This window comes from Mirounga leonina, unplaced genomic scaffold, assembly GCF_011800145.1.
Source record: "Mirounga leonina isolate KUSES-001 unplaced genomic scaffold, KU_Mleo_1.0 Mir_171, whole genome shotgun sequence".
NCBI lineage: Eukaryota > Metazoa > Chordata > Mammalia > Carnivora > Phocidae > Mirounga > Mirounga leonina.
This window is the reverse complement of record NW_023270436.1, coordinates 23,837,860-23,857,867: the sequence shown is the minus strand read 5'-3', so window position 1 is coordinate 23,857,867 and position 20,008 is coordinate 23,837,860. Positions and strand designations below refer to the sequence as shown.

The 20,008-nt window shown below is 41.0% G+C and overlaps 1 protein-coding gene across 8 annotated transcripts in view; it reads left to right on the top strand.

Annotated features, from left to right (window-relative positions):
* EIF4ENIF1 (eukaryotic translation initiation factor 4E nuclear import factor 1) overlaps nt 1-20,008 on the top strand; it is a 46,253-nt gene that overhangs the window by 720 nt on the left and 25,525 nt on the right. For 5 of the 8 annotated variants that reach the window (XM_035017415.1, XM_035017422.1, XM_035017419.1 and 2 more), the window contains exons 1-5: nt 234-423; nt 830-952; nt 13,502-13,575; nt 16,313-16,440; nt 19,624-19,910. In XM_035017415.1, the coding sequence (XP_034873306.1) occupies nt 334-423; nt 830-952; nt 13,502-13,575; nt 16,313-16,440; nt 19,624-19,910 (702 nt within the window). In that variant the 5' untranslated portion in view covers nt 234-333. Of the gene's footprint in view, nt 1-85; nt 187-233; nt 424-829; nt 953-13,501; nt 13,576-16,312; nt 16,441-19,623; nt 19,911-20,008 lie in introns of those variants that run through there. The other 3 variants (XM_035017421.1, XM_035017417.1, XM_035017420.1) reach the window with 3 other exon arrangements.

Below are 20,008 nucleotides of genomic sequence, written 5' to 3'. Positions count from 1 at the left end.
CGGGGGGCGGGCAGGGGCGCGAGGCCAGCGGGGCGGCCGGCGGGCAGCAGGCGGGCGGGCGGGCGGGCTGGCGGGGCCCGAGCCGCCGGGCCGGGGCGGACGGCGGCGGGCCTGCGCCAGCTCCAGCTTGGAGCAGCCGGGCCGGGGGATTCGGCCTCCCCGCTCCCTCCGGCCCGCCTCCCCTCCGTGAGTACAGTCCCCGCCCTTCCTCCTAAGGAGGCCGCTGGGCCGGGGCCTGCGCGAGAGGCCGGGGGTTGGGGTCGCGGCCCGGGAAAGCAGAGTTTCGGAGCTGGAGCCGGCGCTCGCCCCTTCGTTGCCACGGGCGCCCCTGACATGGCCACAGGTGCCGCCGGCCGGGTGAGGGGCGCTCGGGCCCCAGCCCCTGGCCCCTGGATAACAAGGGGCAGCTGGCGCCGTCCATTGGCAAGTGACAAGCACTTTACCACAGTCCGACTTCCCGGATCCCCAACCCCAACCAGTCTCCTACCTGCCCCCACTCGGGAAACTTCCCCACTACTGTCTGAATGGTCCTCGTGGGTGGCAATGACTAATTTTGGGGTTTTTTTGTCTTAAAGCTGCTTAAAGGCTGTGCCCTGATGTGGGTACCTTCCCCTTTGGCTTTCCTTAGCCTTTTGATTCTTAGAGCACTTTACTAAGAAGAGATAAAGTACCAGTCATTCTATTTTCAAATGGGTTCTGGTTTTGTTGGGTGAGGCTTTGTTTTTTTAAAGGTAGTCACTTTAAGAAATAAGAGTTTCAGTGTTTTAAACGGTCAAGACTTCTGAAAATGTATTGTTCCCCATGACAGTTTCGCTGATTTATCTTCCAGGTGCAAAGAATTGTAGACCAAGGAGCCATGGATAGGAGAAGTTTGGGTGAAACAGAAAATGGAGATGCTTTCCTTGACCTGAAGAAGCAGCCAGCCTCCAAATCCCCCCATCGCTATACAAAAGTAAGCATTGTTACTAATGAAATAGTGTTTCTTTGTAGATGGAGAGATAGTAACATTGTTTAGGTATTTCATTAGTATTATCTAAAGTGAGAGTCTCATTCTGACTGTATAGGCTGAATATTAACTAGATTTAATAAAGCATTGCTTTGAACTTTTTTCTGCAAGTGTGAATATGCAGTTTAAACTAGAATTTGCTTCTAATTCTCTTTTGGGTAGAGGAAATATTGGCTCCTATGGCATATGAATTTGTGGATCAGCATATGTTGGCACACATGTTCTATAACAACTGTGTGTAACTGGTATGTTACTGACTTACATGCTCTAGAGTAAGGATTCCAGTTCTGGCATGCAAATCACTCAAGGTCCTGTACTTACTGAAGCTGTTGCTTCAGTATCTTATTGGTCTCTGGATGTTTCTGAAGGGGTTAACAGGACTCATGGAGATGTGAATTAATTTCTCATTCCCTGAAATGTATTGGGCAGAGTACAAAAAAAATGTTCTTGGGACGGTTGATGAGAAGAGTCATGTTCTAGTTGGTCCCATATCTCTATTCCCTAAGTACGGACCCAGTCAAGTGTTCTGATGTGGTTATTGTCCCTGACTTTCCAGAACACTGACTGGCTAATATGTGAAGTCAGGCCTTGTTTATGTACTAGGGCCACTACTCAGACCTACTTGATAAAGTATCTCGTGCTGTCAGAGGAATATTCATTTTTAGCATTTAAAAAAAACAAAACAAAACACTGATGGCATTTTATTCAGATTTGGTCTTCACAAATGTAGTTTTTCTCAAACCTGAGAGTACTTGAATAACTTTCACAACTTAAATTCATTGACCTAAAATGTTGACAGGTGAATTCTGAATGGAGAAAAGCTTATTCAATGAAGGGGAACTAATTTGAACTGCTTTCTTAAGCTTATGTGATTTCAATTCTCCTAGCACTTTTATTCAAAAAGGTATTCTACTTGTAGAGTCCACACAGAGAAGCTTTTGCATCACTTTCACACTGATCAGAGGATGGCATGTCATCTTTATGTATATCCATATTTAGGCTTAAGTCATTTTGGGGGAAGGTAGTATTGGTCTTTCTTAGGCTAGAACTTATGTGTGTGTAAAGATTAAGAAGCTCAATATTGCCCATTTTTGATAGTCTAGTCTCAGAATTCTGTCATACTTAGATAAATGTGCCTCAAAGAAATTAAGAAAAGCATTTTTTAGATTAGTGACAGTGGAGCTTAGATTTAATGGTCTTCTCTACCAACTTTAGTTGGAAATTGGTTTACGGTCCACTCCATTAGAGAAGATTTAGTTAATGTCAGTTTTGGGATCATGTTTAGGCAGTGTTTGGGTAGTGATTTCATACATATGTGTTTCTCTAGTAATATAGTATTTGAAGAAAGCTTGAAACAATCTCTTTGAAGAAAGCTTGAAACAATCCTGTATTCTGAGAACTATAATAAATGGTCTGTTGCACAACTGGAATAATACTTGAGCCATCCGGGCGCCTGGGTGGCTCAGTCGGTTAAGCAACTGCCTTCGGCTCAGGTCATGATCCTGGAGTCCTGGGATCGAGTCCCGCATCGGGTTCCCTGCTCAGCGGGGGGTCTGCTTCTCCCTCTGACCCTCCCCCCTCTCATGCTCGCTCTATCTCATTCTCTCTCTCAAATAAATAAATAAAATCTTAAAAAAAAAAAATACTTGAGCCATCCTACTCCTTATCTCCATATTGAAATCAAACTATTGGCGTAAATAAAGCATTAATGTTTCTGCCACTTCAAGTTCATGGGCTAGAAAGTTTAGAAGCAGGAGAAGGAAATTGTTCTGATTTTTATAAGTTATGTGTTTTATGAAAACTGGTAAACGTAGGATGTTTACCACAAGATCAAAAAAACACATTCTCCAGATGAGAGGGCCTCTTAAACTTTGACCTTTCTTAGTTTAGCATTCATTCGTTTTATGAGCTAACGTTAATAGTCTGTTCAGAATTCTAGGGTTTTTTCCATGGGTGGAGGAGTCCAGGAGTTTGGCCTAGTGCTTTTCAGGGTAACATCAGAGTCGCCTGTGTGTTACGGCATTCTTTAGTCCAGCTTCCTAAACATTGATATGTTTGGTGATTACCAATAAACCCTTGTAAAATGTGAATTCTGGTTGTTAGGTCACAAGTGGGTTTCAAAATCTAGCTTTTTAACCTGCTCCCAGGTGGTACCTGTACTGCTGGTCCACTGATCATACTTTGAGTGAGAAGGCTTTAGTCTTCTTGGAGAACTTGGTATATGGTCTTGATGTAGTCAAGCAACTCTGATGCATAATTACTCCCTAGGGTTCAGTTGGTGTCCATTGTATTTCCATGAATGTCTCAGGAAGTCAAGTTAGAATCACGTTAGATACTTTCAGGCCTACCCCTAGGCCTCAATGATGATTAATTGGGATGCTTATAAGTGGATTTATCATATACACCTGTTATCCTGAGAGTCTGAGCGCTTAATTTATAAGCCCATAAGGTCCATATTGGCAGGCCAGGGTCCTAAGACCAAAAACTGTTTCTGGTGGTACTTAAATGTGTCATTTATAAAGTGATTGAATTATGCTGAAGGTCTTCTGGAGGCTATAGGGTGGGATCTCACTGCAAAATCATGGATTAAGAGTGTTTTTAGACAGTGGTTCTCGAAGAGTAGTCCCTAGACTAGCATTTAGCACCACCTGGTAACCAGTTAGAAATACAAAATCTCAGGTCCCATTTCAGTGGTATTAAATCAGATTTTAGGGGTATGGCCCAGCCATCCACATGTATTAAGTCTTTCAGGGAATTCTGACTCTGATTCAAGTTTGAGGACCATTGGTTTAGAAAACAAGGGGTGCCTGGGTGGCTCAGTCGTTAGGCGTCTGCCTTCGGCTCAGGTCATGGTCCCAGGGTCCTGAGATCGAGCCCCACATCAGGCTCACTGCTCAGCGGGAAGCCTGCTTCTCCCTCTCCCACTCCCCCTGCTTGTGTTCACTCTCTCACTATGCCTCTCTCTGTCAAATAAATAAATAAAATCTTTAAAAAAATCAAGAAGAGGTGGTCATGCTTATTAATGGAAAAACTTTGGGACCTATCAGCTTACCTTCATCAGAGGTCCTTGTTTTACCAGTTCTTGGGTGTAGTACCTACTATTAGTGATACCATTTATTGCTCCAAAACAAAAAAAAAAATGCTTTGGACTGTTCCACTATTCAGATTCATGTTCTTTTTCTTTGAGTGGACAGACTGATTTTAGAGTATACATACTTGGTACTGTTCCTTCTTTGCTCCTGTTTCTTGCCACTGATTCCTTATTAAGTGTTACCACCTGCCAGTTGAACAGGGTATAAAAGCAGGGAACACTCATAACATTCAGCTTGATACTGACCAGTGTTAATCATATACGTTAAATCTACCACCTAAAAAGTGGGCATTGGATTATCTGAGCTTAATTTCATGTGTGCTCTTCATTGCCTTGATTAGTTATAAATTGACACCATTTTAGTCACCAGTGTCTATAGGGATCTTCAAAGGAGTCCACCCTAATTTGTAGCTGATGGGTAGTTAGTCACAGTGATACAGCCATGTTTATGTCTTTGCTCTCTATTTTTTTTTAGTTTTTATTTGAGAGAGAGCTTGAGTAGGAGTGAGGGGGGAAGAGGCAGAGGGAGAAGCAGGCTCCCCACTGAGTGAGGAGCCCGATGTGGGGCTTGATCCCAGGCCCCTGAGATCATGACCTGAGCTGAAGACAGGCGCCCCTATGTCTTTGCTTCAAAACCATTAAAAAAAATAGACAAGCACCTGAAGTGGACTGATTTGAGTAATTCCCCAGCCTTCTTGGAGAGAATCCGTTGCAAGGCTGAACTCCAGCCTCTGAGAAAAGAGGAAGTAGGATTTAAATCTTAGGTTGAAGTCAGTAGTCAGATGGTCAAGTTTAACTATACAGAGATCTCATTTGATAACTTATACTTTCCAAAAACTGAGTCGAGAAATAACTTCTAACAGGTGGCATTTCAGTGACATATTTCGCTGCAAACTTCTTAAGCTAATATAAAAAATAAGGAAAAAATAAGGATGCCTATTGGGAAGGCAGAATTATGTATGAGAAATTATTATACAATCTTAAGCTATTTTCAGCTATTTCAGAAAACCTAGCTATTCAGAAAACCTAGCTAACTGGAAGTTCTTAGAAGGGGTCGGCTGGCAACACTGTCTTCTGATTGCTCTTTCCTACCTGTTTCAATTCTTGGAACGGTCATCTTGAAAAGTTGGGATTCAGGGCCATTGCCCCCCATGAGTATCCTCTCCTATTTGCTCATGGTGGAAACTTCTAGCTAGATAAGGAACTGGTCATTTTACAATTGGAACCTTTAACATAGAAATTTGTGGGTAGGGCCTTTGATTCAGGAAAGGGTGCTGTGAATGGAGGCTGGCTTAAGGGAAGCCTGCCCAAGGATGGGGCAGTTTGACTCAGAGTTCCCAGTAGTTCACTGGGCAGGGACAAACCCAACACTGAGTGACAGCTGCTGGGAGGTGTCATGCACCTTCCCTTGTCCTCAGGAGAAGCAATGAAGAGGGGAGGATAGGGGCGTTGAGCCTCACTGCCTGCTTTAGGATCCCCTACTTTACCACTTACTTAACCTGTGTGGCCTTCAGCCATATACTTAGCTTCTCTGATTCTCATCCTTTTCCTCTGTAAAATGTGGGTGGAATAGTGTCTACCTCATGGGATTTTTGTGGGGAATAAACAAGAAAAATGCATGTCAAGTGCTTAGAAAAGTGGCTGGCACCCAGTAAGTGCTGAGAACTGTTTCTGATGTAATAAGGGGCGAACTCAGATACCTTCTTTTTTTTTTTTTTTTTTTAAAGATTTTATTTATTTATTTGAGAGAGAATGAGATAGAGAAAGAGAGCATGAGAGGGGGGAGGGTGAGAGGGAGAAGTAGACTCCCCGCTGAGCAGGGAGCCCGATGCGGGACTCGATCCCGGGACTCCAGGATCATGACCTGAGCCGAAGGCAGTCGCTTAACCAACTGAGCCACCCAGGTGCCCTCAGATACCTTCTTTAGATCACAACTTTAGATCAAGATGCTTATTTTTTTAAATGTCATAGTAACCATTTCCATTTTAACATGAAACCAGAAAGTCCTGTTGAATATGTAATGCCACCACCCTGAAAATGATTTTCTTAAAGTTTCCTTCTAGTGTTTACCTACTTTACACGTTATATTTTTTTCAGTTGTATAAACACATTTAAAAGCCAAGATTTATTTTTATTGTGTTGGCCAGATGAACAGAGAAAATAGACTTTTCTGTTTTTTTACCCCATTCCCATCTCCTTAGTTTCAAATCTTTCAATAGAAGAAAGTCTTTGCATCAAATAGCCACCATTAGATGCTTGGATGAATCCAAGTGCAGAGTCCTGCTTAACAGCTCTGCAGGATCCTTCGAATCCTGACCTGCCTGTAAGAACTGTTCTAAATGGTGCCTACAGCAACAAACTTCATAAGTGGGGGATGGTAGAATGTATCCCATGTACCCCCTATGTTGTTAGTTCACCGTTGTGTTGGCTGTCGTCTGTGGGTACCATTACCCCGTTGTGATCTATTTTTAACAGCTGTTTAATCCTTTCAGAAAAGTCATCTGACTTGGCAGAATGAATATCTGGTCAGTCAGCAACCATCTAAGAGCTTGATGACCAACCCCAATGCTAGTGGGTGTGTGGAGGGTGGGGACTGGGACAGGAGGTCAAAGGCGGATGACTCGACCCAAACGCTGCTCTGGGGACATTTGCCTTCTTTAGGAAGAGCCAGGCACACACACACACACACACACAGGTAAGGTACTGGGTAACTTCTAGAGTCTTTTGACCACTAACAATGAAATGGAACTCTGAGTTGTTGTTTTGTTTTGTTTTTTTTTTTTACAAAATATCTGTTAATTTTTAAAAGTTGAGCTTTTTACTCTTATGAATTAAATTCAGCTTACAAAGGTAAAGAATATTTCTTTTTCATCTTATGTAAGTGACTTGTGTGAAATTCTTTTATAACGTCAGAATGTCCATTAAGCGTCTGCCTTTGGGTCAGGTCATGATCCCAGGGTCCTGGGATCGAGCCCCACATCTGGCTCCCTGCTCACCAGGAAGCCTGCTTCTCCCTCTCCCACTTGCCCCTGCTTGTGTTCCCTCTCTGGGTGTCTCTCTGTCAAATAAATAAAATCTTAAAATCTATATATATAATGTCAGAATGTCATCAGGATGCATAGCTGCTTCTGCATGGAATTTCTGCAACAAGAAACTGGATGTGGATTTTAACCACTGTTGTTTTGCGCTTATATTCACATTCATTTGCTTTCTACATCAGTATTGATCACAGAAAGTGGGTATCCATATTAGTAATTCCCAAATAGATTGTTTTGGGAGGCATGACAAATTTTCTTTAAGGAAGGCTGCTAAAACAGAAAATGTGTTTATACTTTTTTGGCTGTGTGGCTCTTGGGCAATTAGCGGCTTATTTCTTGCTTAATCAGGTTTTAAAACCTGTGCAAAAAATAGGGTTTCAGATATTAACTCTTCTTGTGCAGATGGTGATTGTAGTGAATTTGTTTATAATTAGTAAGTTCCTGTGGATTCTTAGGAATCTGCAAAAGGGTAATCTCCCATTTCCTCCTGTAATACTCATACGGAGAGAGCATCCCCAGCTCAGAGTGGGCACTTTCCAAGTATTCTGTCTTTAGCCAAAGTTGAAGATTTTCTTTGAAAATATCCCAAAGGGGTGCCTTTTCAGGAATATTGCTCTTAAGGGCTATTGGTGAGATGGCAAGTTCAAGAACACTTCTCTTGAGAGACTGGAGAACCATGGGGCCAGGGCCAAGAGTCATCTGCGTATGCTAGATACTAAGCCTGGCACACAGGAAATGTTCCGTGGACAGCTATGAAAAGAGCAATTTTTGTATTGACTTAGCTCGTGGTTTCTCCCCACCCCACTTATGTGGGGGGCGTTCTAGGCTGGAATACCATCTTATGCAACTTAAGACATTGGTGGAAGGTACAGATTTAACTCTCTCAACCCCATGAAGAGGGCCTCTCAGTGTCCCTAAATGTCCAAGTAGACTTTGGGCCATATTTTCAGAAACATCCATTTAAAGCACTACTTAACTTCTTTGGAGTCCATTGGAGATCTTTTGAAGGTATGAATACTCATTGCAGGAATTGCAGAAATGCAGTTTTGCATATGGTTCCTTAGGGCCATGAAATTGGTTTAAGAAGCCCTGCTTTCAAGAACAGTAAGTCTAGTTTTATCTAGATGTTTAAAGTTATTCTCAGCAGCTTTTACTACCCAAGAACTATTGTTTTGTTTTCCCAGTTAACAGCCTGTTAACAAAGGAAGTGGCTCTTCATCCTCTCGAGACAGGTGGGCTACGTCTTGGCCATTGCTCTTGGTCAGTAGCACCGTTTGTGCTGCTGACATAGTTAATGCCGGTGTGTGTACCTGGCTGCCTGCTCTACCTGTGCTCTTAGAGGCCGTCAAGTTGAATAGTCGGTTGCCAGAGTGTTTATTCACACTTAGTATACGTGTATAAATAGTATAAAGTCAACTGGAATAATATGGGAGGGAAAGTTAAAACATTTTTACCAACCTGAGCAACTCTTGTATCCTAGGGTGGTTGGCATTTATAAGTCTGTGATTAGGACAGTAAGTCTGTAAGGAAAGAAATTAAAATATTAACCTCTGGTAACAACACCTTAGTTTGATTTACTTACAAATATTTTTTATTGAGGGCGGAGGGGGGATTGGTTAGCCCAGTGATGGGTATTAAGGAGGGCACGTACTGCATGGAGCACTGGGTGTTATACGAAAACAGTGGATCGTGGATCACCACATCAAAACCCAATGATGTATGGTGACTAACATAACATAATAAAATTTTTTAAAAATATATATTTTTTTATTGAGATATAATTCACATAAAATTCATCCCTTTAAAAGTGTACCATTCAGTGGTTTTCAGTAAATTCACTAAGTTGTACAACCATCACTATTATCTAATTCTAGAATATTTTCATCACTCCATACAGAAACTCTGTACCCATTAGCAGCTTCTCCATTATCCCCTTTCCCCAGCCCTGGCAAGCATTAATCTACTTTTTGACTCCACGGATTTACCTGTCCTAAACGTTGCACATAAACAGAATCATACTGTATGTGGCCTTTTTTTTGTCTGGCTTCTTTCACTTAACGTTTTCAAGGTTTGTGTTATAGCATGTATCAGTATTTTATTCCTTTTTATTGCCAAATAATCCATTGTATGGGTTACCGCATTTTGTATGTTCATCAGTTGATGGGCATACAGGGTTGTTTCCTTTTTTTTTTTTTTTTTTTTGCTATTGTGAATAATGCTGCTCTGAGCATTGTGTATAAGTTTTTGTGTGGACATAATTTTTTCAGTTCCTTTTGGTATATATCTAGACATGGAATTGCTGGGTCGTTGAGTAACCATGCTTAACTTTTTGAGAAACTGCCACTGTTTTTCCATAACAGCTGCACCATTTTACATTCCCATCAGCAATGCACAAGGGTTCCAGTTCCTCCACGTCCTTGCCAATACTGGTTATTTTCCCTTTTTTCTTTTCTAATAGCCATCCTAGTACATGTGAAGTGGCATCTCACTGTGGTTTTGACTTGCATTTCCTTAATGACTAATATTTTGAACATCCTTCATGTGCTTTTTGGCCATTTGTGGATCTTCTTTGGAGAAAAATGTATTGAAATCTTTTACCTGTTTGTAAATTGGGTTGTTTGTTGTCTTGTTGTTGAATTGTACACGTTCTCTCCCTATTCTGGACACTAGACCCTTACCAGATACATGATTTTGTAAATATTTTTTCCTGTTCTATAGGTTGCCTTTTCACTTTCTTGATAGTCATTTGAAGCACAAAAGTTCCTAAACTTAAAGTCCAACATATCTATCTTTTGTTGCTTCTGCTTTTTTAGTGTCCCAGCTGAGAAATATTGCTTAATCTGAGGTCTTGAACTTTTTACACCTGCATTGTCTTCTAAGAGTTTTATAGTTACAACTCTTAAGTTTAGGTCTTTGATACATTTTGAGTTCATTTTTGTATATGGTATGAAGTAGAAGTAAACTTTATTTTTTTAAAGATTTTATTTATTTATTTGAGAGAGAGAATGAAAGACAGAGAGCACGAGAGGGAAGAGGATCAGAGGGAGAAGCAGACTCCCTGCTCGGCAGGGAGCCTGCTTCTCCCTCTGCCTCTCTCTCTCTCTCTGACTTTCATGAATAAAAAAAAAAAAAAAAAATTAAAAAAAAAAACAGTGTGAGATTTGTAGAAAAACTGGGAACATAGAGTTTTCCCTGTTAATATGTTAGTATGGTGTATTTGTTACAATTAGCAACGTTGATACATTGTTACTAACTAAAATCCATACTTTATTCACCTGTCATTCATTTTTATCTAATGTCCTTCTGTTGAGATAAAAATTAGACTGTTTTATCTAATGTCATTTTTATCTAATGTCCTTCTGTTTTATCTAATGTCCTCCTAACATGGAATTCATCTGGAATTCCATGTTAAATAGTCTTCATTTCCCTTTTTGTAAGATTGTTACCTTTGTGAAAATATTTTTTGGGGGGGGTTCCATAAATAGAACATTTGGTCCTCCTGCATGTTTTGTGGGTATGTTAAAATGTTAATCTTTTCCAGTTGACTCCTAAATAAATAAAATCATTAGATTCAGCAAACAGGTGTAGTAGTAATAGAAGACACCTATCACCTGGGCTCCCTATTATCTTTGGCAGTTAAAAGTTTCAAACAAAGCCTTATTATATAGAAACTTGAGTGTATTGAGAGTATGCATATTTAAGTACAAAATATATTGCTCTTGGTTTAATAGTATACTAGGGTTCTTAGTTTAATATTTAGATGAGGGTGGTAGAGTAAGGAAATATGAAATAATCTTTGGGTTGCTTCTAATTGCAGAAAATTGTTTTTGCAATATTTTTTCCTGTAGTATATGTATAAATATTTCCTATATCATAAGGGCCTTCCTGTTTCTACTGGAATATGTTTTAAGCCTTCCTGTCCTCAGGATTTCTGTATTGTAATGTTCATAACTACTGTTGGTCCATCCACCTTCACCCACCACCTAATTGGTGTCACCCTGCCGCACTGACACTGTGTTTGCCCTGCAGGTGTCACTGGACTCCAGTCTTTACTGGTGATTTCTGGGTTGTAGGTCATTATTTGGACAGTTTTTTGTTTTTTGGTTTGTTTTTTTTCTTGTTTTTTTTTTTTTTTTTTTTTCCAGAATTTTGGGCAGTCTCTAGATACTATATTTGGAATTCTGTTTATCTCAGACTTCTGGATTTTTCTAGGTATTTCTTCCCAATTAAAAAGACGTAATTCATAAATCCTAAAAAAAAAAAAAAAAATGCAAATGATAGGGGCACCTGGGTGGCTCAGTCAGTTAAGTGTCTGCCTTTGGCTCAGGTCATGATCCCAGCGTCCTGGGACCCTGCTTCTCCATCTTCCTTCCGCTCCACCTGCTTGTGCTCTTGCACTCGCTCGCTCTGTCAAATAAAATTTTCTTAAAAATGCAAATGATTGATATGCTGGTTATAAAACTAATGTCATCTTAGGGCATTTTGCTCTTGTGAAGAAAATATTTAGATGCTTCAGGTGTCTGAAGACACTGCATTGTGTGCAATGATTCCTATAGGCTGAGAGAGTAAATCTATTCCTCCATGTTTACCCCAAGATATGGGAAGCAGTGATCAGAGAAGCAGCAAGCATTCTCTTGTGAGGCCTGTGGTGGGGGTATTGCTGAGGTCACGGCACAGTGGTATGTATATACTTCTATGCAAGGCAGTTGTAGCATTTTATGCAGTGAAAGGTTGGGAATTGCCTTTTTTTTACTTTATTATGAAAATGTTGAAATGTAAATAACAGGAGGCCGTGGTTTTTCATGTCTGTACACATGTTCGAGCAGATGTGTGTGTGTGTGTTAACGCATATGTACTGAGAATTCTAGACCATTGGAAAAACTAGGAATCTGTGAGTCCGTGCCAGTAATAGGTAAATACACGGGGGAAGAGAGAGGGTTTGGGTTTTCCTGGTGAAATGCCAACTGCTGACTGGTAAATTTGGAGAGGCCTAGAGTTGGGAAATCAGGATTGGTTTGGGCAAGATTCATCAGTAGGTGCTAAGTTCAGGGGGATATTTTGATAAAGACCAGGATATTTGCAGCCTCCCCACAGATTGCATACTAATTGCAAGTGGGAAAGTAGTAACTGAAACAGTAGAGAAACTGGAGAATACCTTGACCATGTGGTCAAAATCAGGATCACTACTGAGGGGCAGATGGACATCACAGAGCCCAGAGGTGATGCTCTGAGATGGACACAACATTTCTAAGGTTAGTGTTCTCTTCCGTGGATGCTTAGCCTCAGTGTAATCATGAGGAAACATTAGATAAACCTCAAATGAGTAATGTTCTCTTGGAGGGGGGAGGGGGAAGTAGGCTGTATTCTTTAGAAATGTCAATGTCCTAAAAGGAGAAGTGGTAGAGATGTTCCAGTTGTAGAAATGTCTCAAAGAAATATGACAGCCAATATCTGATGCTAGACTGTATCCTGCATTGGAGGCTAAAACAATGTAAAGGATGTTACTGGGTCAGTTAACAAATTGGAATCTGGGAGGGGTAGGTTAGATAAAAATATTATTGATAACTGTATAAAACTGGCAGCCATTCTCAACCAGGTTCTGCAGAAGGTAAGCCCTTATGCCCTAAAGCAGCTGTTACATGTAATGGATTTGCTTCTCTTATGCATCTACAATGATACTGGCCATATATAATCCTTGGAAGAATGGAACACTAGTCACTCAAATTATTTTCTGTAGGGTTTAATTCTCTCAAGGAACTGGATAAGAGACTATGAAAGAATATCCTTATTCTTAGGAAATAAGCACTGAAGTATTTGAGGGCAAAGGATCATGACTATGCAATTTACTCTTCTATGGTTTAAAAAAAAAAAAAAGGTATAGGGAGCCCAAATGCTAAAGTAAATGGGAGAAAATGTCAACAGGCAAATCAGAGAAATGGTAAATAGATGTTTATGGTGCTTTGTTTTCTTGCAACTTTACATTGAAAAATCTGCTTGTAAATTGGCATCTAATGCATTTAAGAATATTAATTAACTGGAGGTTTTATTTAAGCCTGAAGCTTCCATACCTCAAGCATTCAGTGTTGTGGACTATAACTATATTATTGGATGGCAATTTGTGAGAGAATTGTGTTTTAGCAAGAAACTGATGACTATGAAGTTATTTGTCAATTCTGCTTGAGCTGCTTCTTGTAAGAATCTTGAGCTAACTGCAGTCCTTTTTGGAATAAGTCAAGGTATAAATAAATAAGAACTGTGTGACATCCTTCAGATAGACACTCCAGTCATTACCAAGAACAAATATAAGTTGAAAATACATGGCATGGGAAATATTACTCAAAATCACCATTTGTTTTCTCTTTCTAGGAGGAGCTCTTGGATATAAAAGAACGCCCTCATTCCAAACAAAGGCCATCATGCCTCTCTGAAAAATATGACAGGTATGGGGGCAGGGGGAGGAGCATGCTCCTTCTAGTCAACTTCTTGTTACACCAAACTTGGTAATTTAAGAATTGTTTTGGAGTTTTGGGGTAGAATGATGAGTGGGGAGATTTCAAGGATAATGACGTTGGGCTTCTGCACAAATACATCACAGATAAACTGTGGACTGAGTAGCACCTTACTGCACTGTCTTCATCAGTTTTATTATTAATTAGCTTTAAACTGTTCAAAAAGTTGAGCTTCACGGGACTAAGGACAACTAAACCAGTTCCCTTTCAATGAACTGATGATGAAACTAAAGTTAGAAAATGACTTGGTCCAAGGCACATAGTCAGAAAGCAGGATTAAGATTTGAACACAGGCATCCTCTCGGGGAGGCGTGTGCTGTCAGTGGTGGCTTTTGCACTGTGCTTTGGGGGTCCTTCAAGGGCCTGCCCTGAGGAGGCTGGTCGGGGGGGGGAACTCTGAGCTTGTAGCACTGCTCCACCCCACTCCCTGTCCCCAGCCAGAAAAACCATTCAGCTCTTCAGATTAGCCCTTTGGCATCTTGGGCTCCTTCATAAGAGGTAGGCTTTGGTCTGAGAAGACTACAGCTAAATTATGGTCGGAAAATCTTTACAAATACCCTACATTGCATTCATTATGGCCACCTTAAGGCTTTAAGGTCACTTTTTTTTTTTTTTTTTAAGATTTTATTTATTTGACAGAGAGAGACACAGCGAGAGAGGGAACACAAGCAGGGGGAGCGGGAGAGGGAGAAGCAGGCTTCCCGCTGAACAGGGAGCCCGATGCAGGGCTCGATCCCAGAACCCTGGGATCATGACCTGAGCCGAAGGCAGACGTTTAACGACTGAGCCACCCAGGCGCCCCAAGGCTTTAAGGTCACTTCTTAAAATCAAGGTCGGGGGTTCATATGGCCCACATTTTTAACATATAAAGTGTATTATGTTTAATTTCTTGGTTGAATAGGACATACTATTTTTATTTGTATATCTACTCTTCAGAAGGTTGCTAAGTCTCAATTCCTCACCACTTTCCGCTGATGAGGGTGATATTTGAATAATGACTATTCCAGATGATTAGGACTTTTTGATATGTCTCAGATAAGTTGTTTTTGTTGTTTTTCATTAAAGCTGTCAATCTTTTTTATGTCTCAAGTTGAATTTTCTTGTTACAACTGTTTCTTCTTGGCATAAAATTATCAGGGTACACATACTTTTATTCTGAAGTGGAAATGGAGAGAGGAAAAAGCTTCCCATCCTGGTATTTCTCTGCTCAATTAAATTTGATTCTTAAACTCCAAGTAATCCTCACAACCACACCAGAAGTTAGGTAATATCTCCTTTATTGTGAGGGGTTTGCGATTGAGAGGTTGACTCACTTATTCGAGAAATGTTTAGTTGGTACCTGCTGCTGTGTGGCAAATAACTGTCAGGTGCTATCACATACTGCCTTAATGGAGGATTGGTCTGTGGAAGGATACGGTCAAGTACTCAGGAATTTATCATTGCCACCATTACAGGCGGTGAAGGACAAGTGCAGAGTACCCTGCTACTAGTCTTTAGCACAGCCCGGTCTGATCTCGGGGTTGGGAAGTCCTTCAAAAGAATAGTGAAAGGCATAGCCTATTCGCTTGTCCAAGATGTCCCTGATGGTGATGGCAAAACTAGAATTCCGTCCCAGATCACTGGACTCTAGAGATTCTGCTCTGCACACTCTGCCACCTGCTACCTTATCCTTAGGGAGTAACAAAATAGAGCGAAATCACACATTTTATGTTTTTAAGGGCTTTCTTTCCTGCCTGTAGGGAAAAAATGAGACACACTATGCATAAGAAAATCTGGAAAAGTACATACCAAGCATTCCAGGAACAACTACAAGTGAGAGCTTTTTCTCCATCCCTTAATACTAGTTTTCAGTCAACTGGGTTTCTTCCTCCAATAAACTAAACAATGTTTATGGAGCATCTTCTTTGTGTAGGACAAGCATGGTTACTGTAATCCCCACGGTTTGTGTCTGATGTTTCATTTATACACAGACCACTGGTTTTCAAGTGACTGTTTCAAGTGTTCTGTGGAAAAAAAAGAAAAAAAAACAAAATACTACTGAATTAATATAGATCTTCCTCAGTGTACAATGGGGTATGTCCCAATAAACCCATCCTAAGTTGAAAATGTTGTTAGTCGAAAATGCATTTAATACACCTGGCCTGCTGAACATCCTAGCTTAGCCTAGCTATCTTAAAAGTGCTCAGAACACTTAGCCTACCCTACAGTTGGGCAAAATCATCTAACACAAAGCCTGTTTTATAATACAGTGTTGAATATCTCGTACCCTGCTGAATGCTGTATTGAAAGTAAAACACAGAATGGTGTGGTTTACCCTTGTGTCCCCGCTGGGCGGCCAGGAGCTGCTGCTCGCTGCCGCTGTGAGGCATCGCGGGAGGGTATCGTGTCACACATCGCTACCCTGGGAAATGCTCCGACTTCCACAGTTCGAGGCAGTTTCTACTGAAGGTGTACCGCTGCGAAGTAGAACCCTCTTGAGTTGAACCTAGTAAGTCAGGGACCATCTGTTGCTGTTTGTTATCATCTTAAAGAGCTAACCATTCTGATGGCAGCCATGAAGTTTTATATTGGAAAGGGTTTTCATAACTTACTACCTGAAGACATTTAGAAATTAGACCATGTGGTCCATGGGTGCAAGTGCTAACTGTCGGTCCCCTTTGACTTGTAGTGATGGCGTCTGGGACCCTGAGAAGTGGCATGCCTCTCTCTACCCAGCTTCAGGGCGGAACTCACCAGTGGAAGGTCTGAAGAAAGAGTTGGATCCAGACCGGCCTTCCCTTGTGCGCAGGATAGTAGGTGAGCAGGAGGAGTCAGGGCGCCCGTTTTGGATTGGAGCGGCAAATTTGCTTGCCGCTGGTTTAATTCTTAGCTGAGAATTTCATGCATTCAGGGAAAACGTCATTATCAGGTAACTGATTTATTAACTGGGTTTTTCCTGATTAGCAGAGAAAAATCAGCTTTCCTATATAGCATTGACAAGAAGACTGCATCAGACTGAGTGCTTTTGGAATTAAAAGTACTGCGGTCTTTAATTGATAGGGATGATTGAGTAAGATGTGATGGGGAGCGTGGTAGTGAGCATAAAGCTGTGCTGGAAATTCAGTTATGCTTCGTCTCATGTATGAAACAAGTCCTCGGGTATAAATCAGTTCTGGCAATTCTTAATAGTGGATTATGGTCTGAATACAGGATTTGGATGTGGTTTGAGACTGGACTAAAGTTTGGTTTTCCATATCTTTGCTCTTTAAACCTGAAAAGAGATTGAAGAGTGAAGTGAAGGGTTGGCAGTGGAGAAGCTAGTCAAGAAACTTGTTGCAAGAGGGACTTCTTTTGAGAGAAGAGGAGAACCCATCACAAAACAAATTTGGAACTGGGCGAAGAAGATAGGGGTGACTGGTTTGAGATATAAGATCCCTCTACACAATCTTACAGTACACTTAGTGCAGTAATGTCCCTTGAACAGAGAATTTATTTTAGGAGAATTATTAAAATGTGCACAGAAACCTTATTTAAATGATGAAAACTAGTAAGCAACCTAAATGTTCAGGGGTAGAAAATGGGTTACATAAACTTTGGTACATCCATATGTAGGACCATTAAATTGTTCAGCTGTAAATTGGAAAACTTGTCCATACTGTGTCTCGTTTTTGGAAAACATGGAGACACCCCATGGAAATTCTAGAAAAGTACATACATTTTAGGTACTGTTTCCGGTGAGAAGATGAGAGGAACTTTTTCTCACTTGATCTTCAGTTTTCTGGCCTTTCTAGGAAGAATTTTTGTGTGGTAACATGTTTCACTTTCTCATATCTTTATTGAGATATTATTGACAAAGGATAGACTGCACGTAAAGTGTGCCATTTGATGTTTGGCAGGTGTATATACCTGTGAAACCATTACCATGATTAAATTAATAAACATTTCCATCACCCCCAAAGTCCCCTGGTACCTCTGAGTTCCTCCTCATACTTCCCATCCCCCCCACTCATCCTGCCCGCAAGCACTGATTTGCTTTCTGTCACTACAGATTAGTTTACGTTTTCTAGAATTCAATATAAATGGAATCCTACAGTGTGCACTCTTTGGGTAGCTTTTTCACTCAAAATAGTTGTTCTAAGATTCAGTCGTGATGTTGGGTACATAAATAGCTCCTTTTTATTGCCTAGTAGTATTCTGTTGTATGAATTCACAGTTTATCCACTTATCTGTTGATGGACATTTGGGTCGTTTCTAGCTTGACTATTAACCAAAAGTATTATGAACATTCATGTACAAGTCTTTATATAGGCATACACTTTCTTTTCTCTTGAGTCAATACCTAAGAGAATGGCTGGGCTATAGTAAATGTATGGCTCATGTTTTGAGAAACTGCCAAGCTGTTTTGCAACATGGTTTTACCACTTTACATTTCCACCAGCAATGTATGAGAGTTCCACTTGTTCTGCATCCTTGTCACCGCTTGGAATGGTCAGTCTTTGCGATTTTAGCCAGTCTAATAAGTGTGCGGTCGTATCACATTATGGTTTAATTTGCATTTCCCTAATGACTAATAATGTTGAGTATCTTTTCATATGCCTATTTACCATCTATATATCCTCTTTAGTATCTATTCAAAGCATTTGTCCATTTTTTTTTTTTAAAGATTGATTTATTTGAGAGAGAGAGAGACAGAGAGAGCATAAGCAGGGGGAGAGGCAGAAGGAGAGGGAGAAGCAGACTCCCCGCTGAGCTGGAGATCATGACCTGAGCCAAAGGCAGATGCTTAACCATCTGAGCCACCCAGGGCGCCCCAGCATTTGTCCATTTTTTAATCAGATTGTGTTTCAATTTTGAAGAGTTGTTTTTTTGGTTTTTTGGTTTTTTTTTTTAAGATTTATTTATTTATTTGAGAGAGTGAGAATGAGAGAGAGAGAGAGAGTACATGAGAGCGGGGAGGGTTAGAGGGAGAAGCAGGCTCCTCCCCGAGCAGGGAGCCCAATGCGGGACTCGATCCCGGGACTCCAGGATCATGACCTGAGCCGAAGGCAGTTGCTTAACCAACTGAGCCATCCAGGCACCCTGAGGAGTTTTTATATGTACCTGATACAGGTCCTTCCTTTATCAGATACATACTTTGAAATATTTTCTTCTGGTCTGTGGCTTGTTTTTGCATTCTTAGAACAGTATCTTTCAAAGAGCAGAAGTTTTAAATTGTGATCAAGCCCAATCTGTCACTTTACCTTTTTTTTTTTTTAATGGATTGTGCTCATGGTGTCATGCCTAAGAAAACTCTGCTTAACCCAGTGTCATAAAGATTTCCTCCTCTATTTTCTTCTAGAAGTTTTATATCATTTAGATCTGTGATCCATTTTGCGTTTTATATGTGGTACGAGGTATCAATTCAAATTCTTTTTTTGTGTGTATGGATATCCACCTGTTAAATACTATTTGTTTTTGTTTTAAAGATTTTATTTATTTCACAGACAGCGAGAGAGGGAACACAAGCACGGGGAGTGGGAGAGGGAGAGGCAGGCTTCCTGCGGAGCAGGGAGCCCGATGTGGGGCTCGATCCCAGGACCCTGGGATCATGACCTGAGCCGAAGGCAGACGCTTAATGACTGAGCCACCCAGGGGCCCCTAAATACTATTTGTTGAAGAAATGCTTCAACTTTTTAAATAGTTACTTTTTCAAATACTAACACCTACTCTAGTTTATTAATGACAAAATATTTTCTAATACATAGATAAGGCCTTTGTCAAAAATAAAGGGATTATGGAGCCTAATTATGGAAAATCATTGATTATGAAGTACATTTATTGCTCCAAGGAGAAAAAGCAAGACTCAGTCTTACTTAAATGTGTAATGTACATGTCACGCTGTAGCTGTTTCAGTGTTGACTCTTCCGGTCCCCTCACCACCACTAGTCATGGACATAGGGCTGAGAAAGGAAAAATAACCCTGCTGGTGTGCTTACCTTTCTCTTTCTGGTGTTTTTCTAGATCCACGAGAGCGTGTGAAAGAAGATGACTTAGATGTTGTTCTCAGCCCACAGAGGCGAAGCTTTGGAGGGGGCTGCCATGTGACGGCTGCTGTTAGTTCCCGGCACTCAGGAAGCCCATTGGAAAAAGACAGCGATGGGCTTCGCCTGCTTGGCGGACGAAGGATTGGCAGTGGGAGGATAATCTCTGCTCGGACCTTTGAGAAGGATCATCGTCTTAGTGATAAGGACCTGCGGGACTTGAGAGACCGAGATCGAGAGAGGGACTATAAGGACAAGCGATTCAGGGTTTGTGTTCTAGATCCTTTGGCCCCTCATGTGCTTAGGGACTTGATATGCACTCATTTATACCAGGTTATTTTGAGATGCTGGATGAACACAGCCCA